Source organism: Gopherus evgoodei, chromosome 22, assembly GCF_007399415.2.
Source record: "Gopherus evgoodei ecotype Sinaloan lineage chromosome 22, rGopEvg1_v1.p, whole genome shotgun sequence".
Classification (NCBI taxonomy): domain Eukaryota; kingdom Metazoa; phylum Chordata; order Testudines; family Testudinidae; genus Gopherus; species Gopherus evgoodei.
In genome coordinates, this window is record NC_044343.1 from 1,649,579 (window position 1) to 1,662,138 (window position 12,560).

Here is a 12,560-nt window from a genome sequence, read left to right on the forward strand (position 1 = left end):
CAAGCCATCCCGCCAAGGGGTCAGGCCTGTGGCCACCCTGCTGATGGCCCAGCACGCCTGCCTCCTGATAGCTCCTTGCCCCCAGCAGGGTGAATTCCCTCCCTGCTGGGGGCGGAACCCCACTAGGGTGAGGGATGGACCCATGGCAGGGGCAGGATCCCTCACAGGGCTAAAATTGGCCTCAGGCTCCTCACAGAGGACCCTGAGCCAGGGCAGAGCACACGTCTCTCAACAGCGTCTGTGGGCATCGGCCCAGAGCTCACACTCATGGACAGGGGAGGTGCCAGGAGGGGCAGTGACTCACCAAGGGGCAGTGGCAGGAATAGAACCCAGGAGTCCTGGCTCCCTGGACTGGGCCATACCCACAAGGCCAGGTTGCCACCTCAGCCCTGGTGGAGGTGTTTTGTTACTGGCCAGCCAGCTGTGGGGGTCTGTCTGGGCAGCAAGGGGGGGAGAGCTGGGGGGGCACAGGGCATGTTCAGCAGCACAGCCTCCAGGGGATAACAGGGAGCATGTGTGGGGAGGCTCACCCCAAGCTCCAAATTAAACCGCTCCCCTATGAGAACCAGCCCAAACCAGCACCAGGGAGTGGGGGAGGGTCTAAGCACAGCCATAGGGAGTGGGGAGCACATGTGGGACGCTGAGGGAGGGGCATGCATGGGGTATTGGAGGGGCCACCAATACTCTGTCCCACCTGCCAGGCTTCTGACCCCTCACTGCAGTTACCTGGGGGCTGCCCCCCTTTCTGGGCTGGGAGCGGGGCTGGGCAGTGGGGGGCACAGCATGTTTCCCGGGGGGGGTGGGCTGACTCCCACCGTCCCAGACTCCCCTCCCCAGCCTTGGACAGCATGTGACCCCTCGGGATGACCTTTGCCCTTTCTCTACAGAGTGCCGCGGCAGCCCCCAGCCCCGTGATGGGGAACATGCCCCCGAACGATGGGATGCCAGGAGGACCCATGCCACCCGGTTTCTTTCAGGTACCCTGCCCCACTGCGCGGCTGGCTGATTGTGTGGTGCGCTGTGGGGCATCGCAGCCTCGTGGTGCGCTGTGGGGAGCAGGCGAACGCCCAGGGGACAAGGTGCCCAGGGGTGGGCAGTACCCACAGGGATTCCCTATGGGGGAAGAGGGCAGCCCCAGTCCTTTCCCTTGGGGTCAGGTAACCCCAGGGAGGCAGCGCACTGCCCTCTGAGACCCAGACGGCCCTCCACAGCTCTGCACTGCCAAGGGGGACCCCATGGGGCTTCTTGCCAGCTCTGCCCTGGCCCTGCTGCTGCGGACTCTGCTGGGTCACTGCAGTGCTGGGGCATAGCTGGCACCACTGTTCCTCTGCTGGGCACCTCCAGCAGTGCCCAAAGCCACCGTCAGAGCCTGCTGCTCCCGAGGACTGCCTGTTCCCACGGGGGCCCTGGGGGGGTGATGGAAGAGTCAAAAGCAGCAGCCCCCCTCCCTCTTCCCTGCTGCGGTTCAGGAACAGCCACTGCGCTGCGGAGGGGTCCTAAGCCTGGCTGCTGGGCCTCCAGTCTGGAGCTGCCTGGCCACCCAGAGCGGTGTGAACTAGTGCTGAGGGGGTCCTGCTGCTCTGTGGCCAGCGCCCCCGTGCATAGGAATGGGTGGCCCCTGCAGTACAGTGGACGTGGCCCGTGCACCTGGCAATCAGAGCTGTATGCTCAGCTGCAGCTTCCAGGGGGCCCTGCCCAAGGTGCTGCGTGTGCAGCTGGCACATGCTCTGGGCAGTGTCAGGACACACGGTCGGCTTCAGGCTCACCTGCCCCCTGAGATGGAGGCCGGGCAGGCTGTGGCCAGGCTGGTGGAGCTGCTAGAGACATGGTGGGCAGAGGAGGTGGAGCCGGGGAGGGGAGCTGATGCCGTGGGCACAGAGGAAGGTGCAGCTGGGGGGTGCACAGGGTCAGTGGGTGCACGGTGAGGGTGCCTGGGGTGTGTGCAGGAGTGCGTGTGCGTGGGGAGGGTGTGTGTGCAGGAGTGCGTGTGCACAGGGGGCGCACAGGGTCAGTGTGTGCATGAGGAGGTTGTGTGTGCAGGAGTGCGTGTGCATGTGGGTGGTTGCACAGGGTCGGTGTATGCACAGGGAAGGTGCCTGGGGTATGTGTGTGCAGGAGTGCATGTGCACGGGGGGGTGCACAGGGTTGGTGTGTGCAGAAGTGTGTGTGCATGAGGGTGGTTGCACAGGGTCAGTGTGTGCAGGGGGAGGGTGCCTGGGGTGTGTGTGCAGGAGTGCGTGTGCATGGGGGGCGCACAGGGTTGGTGTGTGCATGGGGAGGATGCCTCAGGTGTGTGCAGAAATGCATGTGCGCGGGGGGGGTGCATGCAGGAGTGTATGTGCACGGTGGGAGGCGCACAGGGTCGGTGTGTGCAGGAGTGTGTGTGCCAGGGAGGGTATGTGCGCGCATGGGGAGGGTGCCTGGGGTGTGCACGAGGGGGGTTGCATGGAGTGGTGCAGGTGCAGCCGGGGTTTGGGGTGTGGGCATTGCTGCGGGTGTCGGCGCTGGCAGCTGCTCTGCTCTGGGCTCAGACCCTCTGGGCCCAACCGGCTTCGCCGTGCAGGGGGGGCGGCGGGGTGTGTGTGTGGGTGGGAAGGGATGTGTGGGGAGATGCTGCCCCCTAGTGTTGAGCCAGCCACATGCCTCCTTGGCTGTCCCCTGCTAGCCTGCCGGGGTGCTGCCGGTGCTGAACAGGAGGCACTGCTGTGCCAAGTCGTTATCTCCTTAGCTGGATAGAAAATGATTTTATTAATTGCATCATTTAGCCCTGCACGGCGCCCACGGATTGGCTGAGCCCGCCTGGCGGGAGCCGGCTCAATATTGCAGCGCTGCCGACGCCATATGTTCCCCATTAGGCCGGGAGCCCTGGGAGGCTGAGTATTAAATATGGGCCAGCGGCGCTGCCATGTGGGGATGGGCTCGTTGGCTCCGCCGCGTCCTCATGCCCGTCCCGGCACCGCCACCCCGAGGAGGAGACGGGAGCCCGATTCCTCATGCACCTGCCCTGTGCTCAGAGTCAGGTCACAGCGCCCGGGGGTGGGAAACGCGCGCCTCTGCAGATCTGTGGCTGCGGGCACACAGCACTGATGCGCTGGCTGTTGGCAACATGCTGGGGACTTCGGGTAGGCAGGTGGAGGCGGGAGAGGCTGTAAGGGCCAGGTAGCAGTGACGTCCGGGAGTGCGAGGGGCTTTCGTGGCTGGAGCCCGAAGCCTTGTCTCAATGACACTTCCCCTGCCCTGCACGGAGCCACTGTGCAGCCTGTGCCACGCAGCCCATGCACGAACCCCTGGCCTGCTCCGGCTGGACACTGGCTTCACTTTGAGTCTGGGCAGGATCCGGGGCCAGCCCACAGCACCTCACCTCCCCATGGGGTTGGAGTCAGGCGGGCAGCATTCTAGGGGCCCTGGGATAACTGCACCTTCCCCTGCAGGGACAGTCTCCTAGGAACGCAGACGGGTGCCCATGGCCCCAGGAGTCGCCTGGCACTGCCAACATTCAGCTCTATCAGCTGGAGCTTTTCTCTTGCCCCTTACTCCTGGGAATGAGTGCCCCCCATTGCTCCGCAGCTGCCCCTGCCCAGCCACGCCCGGCGTGCAGAGCCCCCCGTTTGTGGAGGGGTGTTGGGGGGAGTGATGCACACTCGCTGGTGAAATGGGCATTACTGCCACCTGCAGCTAGATGTGGGGACCCGCATGAGGCCATCAGGCTGACTGGTGCCCGGGGCTTCCCCTCACCTCTGCCCCGCTCCGCAGCGCTGGGCACCAGCATCTCCAATGGCAGCTGGAGACACCCACTCCCAGTGCCCGGGTCCTGGGCTGCCCCCCACATGCCAGGCACCCCACATGCTCCAGACTCCACCTCCCCCGGCATGTCCCCCCACCCGGGGCGATGGCTGGGGCTTAGCATGGGAGGGCAATGGCCCTTTGTCCTGGCTCAGGGCAGCAGGCAGGCAGAGGTGAGCGGGGAGCTCAGGTACATTGGGGGGGGGTCTCTGGTTGGCAGTCCCCAAGGGGAGGGACCCACCAGCAGGGCCTAGGAGTAGGCGAGGGGTGACGGGGGCTCGGCCCAGCCCCTCCTTCCTGTGACGCTCTGTGGTTTGTTTCTCTTGAAGGGACCTCCGGGCTCTCAGCCATCACCGCACGCACAGCCTCCACCCCACAACCCCGCCGCCCCCATGCTGGGGCCCCACAGCCAGGTAAGGCTGTCTGGGGCGAGCCGGCCCACAGCCCCCCAGCAGGCTGGGCCTGAGGACAAGGGGAGAAAGCCTGCAAAACCCAGTGTGCACATCCCCCCCACAAGCCACTCTGCCCCCCGCTTCCTGCATACTCACCCCCTCTGCATGGGGTCACTCACCTGAGGCTCTCTGGGCCCCTGTGGCCTGGAGGCTGGGCAGATGTTGCCACAGACTCTTGGAGATCCCCAGGTGTACCCCAGCCCCCCATCTGCACCCCACTCCACGCAGCCACACAGTCCAGTGCTGTGCCCAGTGCCCGGCAGACTCCGATTTTCAGGCCCCTCCACCCATTCCCGAGCGCAGGCTCAGCATGGCCCAGGACAGGCAGTGATCTCCACTCCCCAGGTGCCCTGCCACGTCCCTTGCGGGCACCAAGCCTCTCGCTTACCCAGGGCTGCGGGATGTGGAATGCTGGGTGCATCTGGTCTGGCTGGACCTGGACACCTAGGTTCCTGCCTTGCAGCCGCTAGCCGGGCCACATATCACTGCGTGCGGTTAGACCCCCCTGAGCAGCGGGCGAGCTCCCAGCTCAGGCCTCCGTGCCCCGGCAAGCCAAGCACTAGCCCTGGGGGCTCCGTTCTCATGCCCCGCCCTGGCTGGGCTCTGGAGATGTGCTCTCACCTGCCCTCCTGCTCTGTCTCTTGCAGCCTTTCATGTCTCCTCGCTACCCCGGCGGCCCCCGGCCCTCGCTCCGCATGCCGAACCAGGTGAGACCCCCAGGGCCCTGAGAGCTGGGGACCTCCCCGGGCGGGTCGCCCCAGGGATAAGTGCACCTTCCCCGGGGTGGAGTGCGGGGGGGAGTCAGTCTGTGCTCCTTCCCTGGGGTGCATTGGGGAGGGGGGTCGGTCTGTGCTCCTCCCCCGGGGTGCAGTGGGGGGGGGTTGGTCTGTGCTCTTTCCCCGGGGTGCAGTGGGGGGGGGGGTTGGTCTGTGCTCTTTCCCCGGGGTGCAGTGGGGGGGGGGTTGGTCTGTGCTCCTTCCCCAGGGTGGAGTGAGGGGGGGATCAGTCTCTCCTCCTCCTCTGGGGTGGAGTGGGGGGGTCAGTCTGTGCTCCTCCCCCGGGGTGGAGTGTGGGGGGGGTCAGTCTGTGCTCCTTCCGGGGGTGGGGGGGTCTATCTGTGCCATTTTCCTGGGAAGTGGGGGTGCTCCTTCCCCAGGGGGAGCCCGGTCCATGCCTTTTCCTCCTGATGGCTGCAGCTCCAGGCTCATGGCCTTTTTATTCCTGCAGCCGCCCGTGGGGGTCCCGGGTTCCCAGCCGCTGCTGCCCAACAGCATGGACCCCAGCACGAGATCGCAGGGTGAGTCATGCTGCCCGCGGGGCCCCTCCCCGCCACGGGGTCTCCGGTCTGCGGCCCCCTCTCCTCAGCCATCTCAGGCCCTGTGGGCCCCCAACTCTGGGGCACCAGCGGGACATGAGTGGGTCAGCCATCAGGGAGGAGACCTGGGCCCTGGCTGGGAGCAGCCCCTCCCCCGGGGGGGACCCTTCACTGCGAAGAGACAGGAGCCCCCAGGAGGGGAGCGGAAGCCCCTCACAGCCGAGCCCAGGAGCAGCCCCCCCAGTTTCTGTGGGGAAGGATGAGGCCTTGCGCTGGGAGGGCACCTTGGGATTATGACCCCTCACTGGGCATCCCCTCTCAGTGCTGGGGACTCCATGGGGGGGCAGAAGTGGGGTTGAGGGAGGTCAGGGGAGCAGAGCTCTGGGAGTGGAGGGTTGGGGGTTCAGGGAGCCATGCCCCAGAAGTGGGAGATTGGAGGAGCAGAGCTGTGGGAGTGGAGGGTTGGGGGGTTCAGGGAGCCATGTCCCGGAAGTGAGGGGTTGAAGGAGATTGGAGGAGCAGAGCTCTGGGAGTTGGGGGTTGGGGGGTTCAGGGAGCCATGCCCTGGAAGTAGGAGGTTGAGGGAGGTGGGGGATCAGAGCTCTGAGTGTGGGGAGTTGGGGGGTTCAGGGAGCCATGCCCCAGAAGTTGGGGTTCAGGGGTGTTTGTGCCCTGCTGCCTTGTACACCTTCCCCTCTCCCTTTGCACAGGGCATCCGAATATGGGGGGCCCGATGCAGCGGATGAACCCCCCGCGAGGCATGGCGGGGATGGCTCCTCAGGTGGGTGTCTCTCAGGGTGCCTTTTATCTTTCCCCTCTGCGGGGTCCTGGCACAGCCCTGCTGTGCAGCGCTGTGATCTGGGAGCGCTGGGAACTGCTGCTGGACCCACAGCAACATCCCAGAGGGGAGGGGAGGGGAGGGGAGGAGATGGGGCAGCATGGGCACAGGTCTGGGAGCCAGGACGCCTGGGTTCTCTCTCTGGCTCTGGGAGGGGAGTGGTGTCACGGAGTTCCAGGGCGATGCTTTGGAATTGTTCCCCACAAAGCCAGTCAGGAATTTGGGGAGCCTCCTTTCCCTTGGAGCAGACTGTCTCCAGGGCAAGAAGCTCACACGGCTTCACCTCCTGGGTCTCTCCTTGGAGCATTCAGCATCCTCTGCCCCTCCGTGTGCTTCCCACATCAAGCCTGCCCCAGCGGGGTCCTGGGGAAGCCATAGGGTCCTGCACCCCCACTTCGCAGTCAGACGTGACTCTCACCCAGCCAGTAACACAGAGGTTTATTCGATGACAGGAACAGGGTCTAAAACAGAGCTTGTAGGTACAGAGAACCGGACCCCTCGGCCAGGTCCATTCTGGGGGGCAGTGAGCCAGACCCCCACGTCTGCATTTCACTCCTCGTCCCCACCAGCTCCAGACTAATAACCCCCTCCAGCCCCTCCTCTCTGCTCCGTTCCTTTCCCCGGGGCCAGGAGGTCACCTGATCCCTTTGTCTCCAACACCTTCAGTTGGCACCTTTGCAGGGGAGGGGCCCAGGCCATCAGTTGCTAGGAGACAGAGTGCCAGGCATTTAGGGGCACTGGCCCTTTGCTCTGCAGCAATCACACCCTTATTCCACCACCTAGATACTGAAGAACTGCATAGGGGACACTGAGGCACCAACACAGTATTCTGAGAAAACACAAGTGGATGTGCAGGGAGGGGCTGGAGCCAGGACTCCTGGGTTCTCTCTCTGGCTCTGGGCGGGGAGTGGGTGTGGGGGGAGGGGCTGGAGCCAGGACACCTGGGTTCTGTATGACTGGGCTAATGCAGCCCCTCAGCGGTTGGGCCCGTCTCCCCCACCACATGCTCAGCTCGCTCCTGCTCCTCTCTTGCAGAACTACAGCAGCGGGATGCGGCCCCCACCCAACTCGCTGGGCGGCCCTGGCATGCCCACCATGAACATGTAAGGCCCCTCTCCTCCCCCTGTACCCCAGCCACACCTCCCTGCCCCCCATGACCCACAAGGAGGGGCACAGAGCCAGCCCAGCGCCTGCAGGATGGGCTGGGGGCCACTGGGGGCCTGGCCCAGCACCAGATGGGGCTCCCTGGCACTGGGCAGAGGTCCCAGCCCAGCAGGATGCCGCCCGTCTGCTCCTGGCCATGGGCTGGGGCCTGCAGCTTCCCTCCTGGCAGTGACCCCTGGCCAACACCCAGCACGCCCCCTCACCCCACCTCATGCTGCCTAGCAGAGCCTGAGTGATTGGCAGGAGTCCAGGCTGTCCCAGCACCATCTGATACCCTGGACAGACACACAGATCTGGGGGGGGGGACAGGTTTCAGGGGGATGGCTGTCTGGGCCAATCCGGGGGAATCCATGGCTGGTGGGGAAACTGGGCATCCCCACAAATCATCCAAGTTTCCCAGCTGCCCGTGCCACCCTACCCCACCCCCAGCGACCTTGGATCCCAGTGCCGGGGCGCCCCCCCGCAGGACAGGGTGCATGCAGTGGGGGTGGGGTACAGGGATCCTGGGGAAGTGCCAGCCTCACGCCTGTTTGTTTCAGGGGCCCAGGAGGGCGAGCGCCGTGGCCAAACCCCAACACCAACTCTGTGAGTCCTGGAGGAGGGGCATGGGGCAATGCATGGTGGAGGCCAGGCACAACTCACAGGGGGGAACGGGGCTGGGCACGACGCATAGCAGGGCACGGGGCCAGGCACGATGCATGTGGGGGGGACACGGGGCCAGGCAGAGTGCACGAGAGGGTGTGCGTGGCCGGGCACGATGCACAGGGGGATGGGGGGGGCGGCCAGGTATAATGCACGGGGGGACACAGGGCCGGGCACGACGCACAGGGCCGGGCATGATGCATGGGGGGGGGTCACGGGGCCAGGCACAATGCACGAGGGTGGGGGTGCGGACAGGCACAATGCACAGGGGAGGAGGGGGGGTTACGATGCCCGGGGGAGGGCACATGGCCAGACACACTCCACGTGCACTTGGTGCTGACTTGTCTCCTCTCATCCCCCCACAGATCGCGTACTCCTCCTCGTCACCCGGAAGCTACGTGGTGAGTACCGCAGCTGCAATCGGGGGGCAGGGAGGTGCTCTGCCCCACAGCATCATGCTGAGCACCCCCTGCACCCCAGCATGCAGGCCCTGCACCTTGGGGGCAGATTGTGTCCACGGGGCCCAGGCTGGCTCTGTGCCAGGGGCCAAGGCTCTAACGGCTCCTGTGCCTTTTGCTTTTCTCCCACAGGGCCCTCCAGGAGGCGGCGGCCCCCCCGGAACCCCCATCATGCCCAGCCCAGGAGGTGAAGTATCTGCATGGTGTGGGGTGGAGGAGGGGGGACGGACTTGGGGAACGGGGCGGGTGGCATTGCTCAGCCGGGAAGGTAAAAGCAACGGACACGTCTATGCCTCTTGCTGGGGGGTGGGGAGGGGGCTGCACGGCCAGTGAACCCCGGTGAGCTCGTGCGTGGCTGCGCAGTGCCCGCCCCCTCTCGTGCTCTCTCGGGCTGGCAGCACTGACTCTGCTCTGCACCCCCACAGACTCCACAAACTCCAGCGAGAATATGTACACCATGATGAACCCCATCGGGCCCGCTGGGAACCGGCCAAACGTGAGTGCCCCCAACAGTGCCCCCCCACGGAGAGCTCTGGGCAGCCCAGGCCTTGCCCCACCCCACAGCCAAAGAGAGTTGATGGGGACCCAGCCACAGGCGCAGAGAGCAACTCCCAGCCAGGGATGTTCTGCCAGCGCCCCTCAGCCCCAACCCTGGGCTCCCCCTTCCCACAGCTCTGCCAGTGGCCCCTGCCCCACGGAGCCCTGCCAGGCCAGGCCTGGGCTCCCCCTTCCCACAGCTCCGCCAGTGGCCCCCACCCCACAGATCCCTGCCAGGCCAGCCCTGGGCTCCCCCTTCCCACAGCTCCACCGGTGCCCCCCTCCCCACAGATCCCTGCCAGGCCAGCCCTGGGCTCCCCCTTCCCACAGCTCCGCCTGTGCCCCCCACCCCACAGATCCCTGCCAGGCCAGCCCTGGGCTCCCCCTTCCCACAGCTCCGCCAGTGCCCCCCACCCCACAGATCCCTGCCAGGCCAGCCCTGGGCTCCCCCTTCCCACAGCTCTGCCAGTGGCCCCCGCCCCACGGAGCCCTGCCAGCCCAGCCCTGGGCTCCCCCTTCCCACAGCTCCGCCAGTGCCCCCCACCCCACAGATCCCTGCCAGGCCAGCCCTGGGCTCCCCCTTCCCACAGCTCCGCCAGTGGCCCCCGCCCCACGGAGCCCTGCCAGGCCAGGCCTGGGCTCCCCCTTCCCACAGCTCCACCGGTGCCCCCCTCCCCACAGACCCCTGCCAGCCCAGCCCTGGGCTCCCCCTTCCCACAGCTCCGCCAGTGCCCCCCACCCCACAGATCCCTGCCAGGCCAGCCCTGGGCTCCCCCTTCCCACAGCTCTGCCAGTGGCCCCCGCCCCACGGAGCCCTGCCAGCCCAGCCCTGGGCTCCCCCTTCCCACAGCTCCGCCAGTGTCCCCCACCCCACAGATCCCTGCCAGGCCAGCCCTGGGCTCCCCCTTCCCACAGCTCTGCCAGTGGCCCCCGCCCCACGGAGCCCTGCCAGCCCAGCCCTGGGCTCCCCCTTCCCACAGCTCCGCCAGTGCCCCCCACCCCACAGATCCCTGCCAGGCCAGCCCTGGGCTCCCCCTTCCCACAGCTCTGCCGAGGCCCCTCTCTCCGTCCCTGCTGCCCTTGGGCGTGCGGGGTGTTGTGGGGGGACAAGGAGGGCTTTGCTGGGTGGTTGGTGGCCATGGGCATGGCTGGCTGGCCACCCTGTGGCAGGTCAGGTCTGCGGTGCCCGAGGTTCTGTGCAGCAGCGTGCAGGCTCCGGGCAGCCCCAGGGAGTACCCGGGGCCAGAGCAATGCTGGGCACGTCCCTGAGGCCCGGCACCCATTTCCCCTTCACTCGCATCAGCTCGTGCATGGAGCCCTGGCCCCACTACGCCCGGGCAGCCTGTGCCCAGCACTGACGCACTCCCTTTTCCTTGCAGTTCCCCATGGGGCCTGGCCCCGATGGGCCCATGGGAGGCATGAACGCCATGGAGCCCCATCACATGAATGGATCCTTAGGTGGGTAGCACGGCCTCTTGCCCACCGGGGCCTGGCACTGCCCACACGAGCAGAGAGACAGCAGGACACCTGAGGCCCGCCCCGCAGCCTGGATCTGGCTGTGCCCTGACTGTTTGTGGGCAGGTCCCTTCCTCTCCTTTGGTGCTATCCCTGGTGTGCCAGGCTGGGAGCTCTGCGGTTCTGGCCCCTGCGCTCAGACCTGCCCCAGCCTCCCTGCGGGGGGAGGCTCAGCCCCTAGCTCTGCAGCTGCAGGTGGCCTATGGGCCAGCAGCACCCCCAGGAGGCTGCCTGTCAGTGCCTCCCCCACCCCCCCAGCATGTTAGCATCACTTCCGATGGTGCAGGGGGAAACTGAGGCAGAGAGGCCACAAAGGCCTTACCTATATTGGGGGTGAGGGCAGTAGGGCTGACACTGCAGCATGGCCTGGGCTCCCTGGGAGGTGGGGCAGGGGGCACCGTTACCTGGTATTGGGCACTGCTAACAGGACCTGCTTGTCCTTCCAGGCTCTGGCGACATGGACGGGCTGCCAAAGGTGAGAGCACAGCACCCCACTTCCACCCGCTCCCTATGGGGGGGTTCCCCTGGGCTGAACTCCTCCCTGGGGCACCGCCAGCCCCCTCCCAGGGTGGGCGGTCTGTGTATCTCCCTTTCAAAGGGTCAGGGTCCTGCCAGCTGCTGGGGGTGCATCCCTGCCTTCTCTGGGCACAGGGGGGGGGGGGGGGTGACTCTGCACATGGGCCCCACCCAGTGCTGCTGGGAGCTGTTGGCCTTTCACCCCTGGGGTCAGGGGGCAGCAGCCCCCCCCCCCCCCAACCCAGGCTTTCCTGTGCCCCTGCAGAGCTCACCGAGTAACATGGCCGGGCTGAGCAACCCGCCCGGGACTCCACGGGACGACGGCGAGATGAGTGGCACCTTCTTAAACCCCTTCCAAAGCGACAGTGTAAGGGACAGCGTGGGCCCGCCGGGCAGGCGGAGAGGGCGGGGCGGGCGGGGCTCCCGGGGCGGGCGGGGCAGCTGCAAGGCATCGGCCATCCCCTGGAAGAACAAGCCTGGCACGGTTGGACCGGCGGTGGGAGCCCTGCGCTGGAGGAGCCTCCCCGAGGTGTGAGCTGCCCCAGCTCCCCCTGCCCTGCCCTGCCCCCGCCCCAGCGCGTCGGGCTGGCCCCGGCGGCCTCCCCCCGCCTGCTAACGCTCTGGTGTCTCCCGTCTCTCTAGTACTCGCCCAGCATGACAATGAGCGTGTGATCGGCTCGGACGTCCCGGCGCAGAGAGCCAGACGCCCCCGCGGTTCTAAACTATTTAAAACACTCGCAGGAACTGGCCGCCTGCCCTCCTGCCAGCACCCCCCTGTGTCCCCCTCCCCCCCAGTGCTCCATTGGCACCCCGCTCCCCCTCTCTTCCCACGCCAGGCAGAGGAGAAAACCACCAGAACCTGGGGCTGTGGGGTACATGGGGGGGGGGCCTGCTTGTGCTAGGCACGATGCTGTTCTTAGGCACGTGGGGGGGGGATGTGGAACCTGCTGACTGTACGGGGGGGGCGGGCAGGGGGAGAGAAGGGGACAGGACAGAGCTGCGGCTGCATCAGACAGCACCTTTGGGGGCTGGGAGCCAGCGCACTGCTGGGGGGCAGGTCCAGCCACAGGCAGCCTCCTTCCCAGCCGGGCAGCAGAAGTGGGGCAGAAGGAGGCTGGGGATGAACTCCTGCCAGGGGCCAAGCCCCGCTGGGTTTGCTGCAACACTGCCCTGCTGCCCCCATCCCAGCAGGGGTTACAGACCACAGCTGGCAGCTCTGCCTCCAGCTCGGCCCAGCCCCACACAGCAGGGTGGGGGGAGGGGGGGTATTTATTTAAGGGTTCATTTTGCTGTGCAGGGTTTAATTTATCATGGGCTCCCCCCACACACCCCCACTTGCT

At 66.6% G+C, this 12,560-nt stretch overlaps 1 protein-coding gene across 4 annotated transcripts in view; it reads left to right on the forward strand.

The window, feature by feature from the left end:
- Positions 1 to 11,948, forward strand: part of SSBP4 (single stranded DNA binding protein 4) — a 46,962-nt gene extending 35,014 nt beyond the window's left edge. Inside the window, exons 5-18 of one of the 4 annotated variants that reach the window (XM_030540170.1) lie at positions 888 to 977; positions 4,113 to 4,196; positions 4,883 to 4,942; positions 5,463 to 5,532; positions 6,261 to 6,331; positions 7,424 to 7,491; positions 8,092 to 8,137; positions 8,560 to 8,595; positions 8,785 to 8,839; positions 9,078 to 9,148; positions 10,569 to 10,647; positions 11,151 to 11,179; positions 11,486 to 11,587; positions 11,863 to 11,948. In XM_030540170.1, the coding sequence (XP_030396030.1) occupies positions 888 to 977; positions 4,113 to 4,196; positions 4,883 to 4,942; positions 5,463 to 5,532; positions 6,261 to 6,331; positions 7,424 to 7,491; positions 8,092 to 8,137; positions 8,560 to 8,595; positions 8,785 to 8,839; positions 9,078 to 9,148; positions 10,569 to 10,647; positions 11,151 to 11,179; positions 11,486 to 11,587; positions 11,863 to 11,892 (891 nt within the window). In that variant the 3' untranslated portion in view covers positions 11,893 to 11,948. The remainder of the gene's footprint in view (positions 1 to 887; positions 978 to 4,112; positions 4,197 to 4,882; positions 4,943 to 5,462; positions 5,533 to 6,260; positions 6,332 to 7,423; positions 7,492 to 8,091; positions 8,138 to 8,559; positions 8,596 to 8,784; positions 8,840 to 9,077; positions 9,149 to 10,568; positions 10,648 to 11,150; positions 11,180 to 11,485; positions 11,588 to 11,862) is intronic. The other 3 variants (XM_030540172.1, XM_030540171.1, XM_030540173.1) reach the window with 3 other exon arrangements.
- Positions 11,949 to 12,560: the final 612 nt, after the last annotated feature.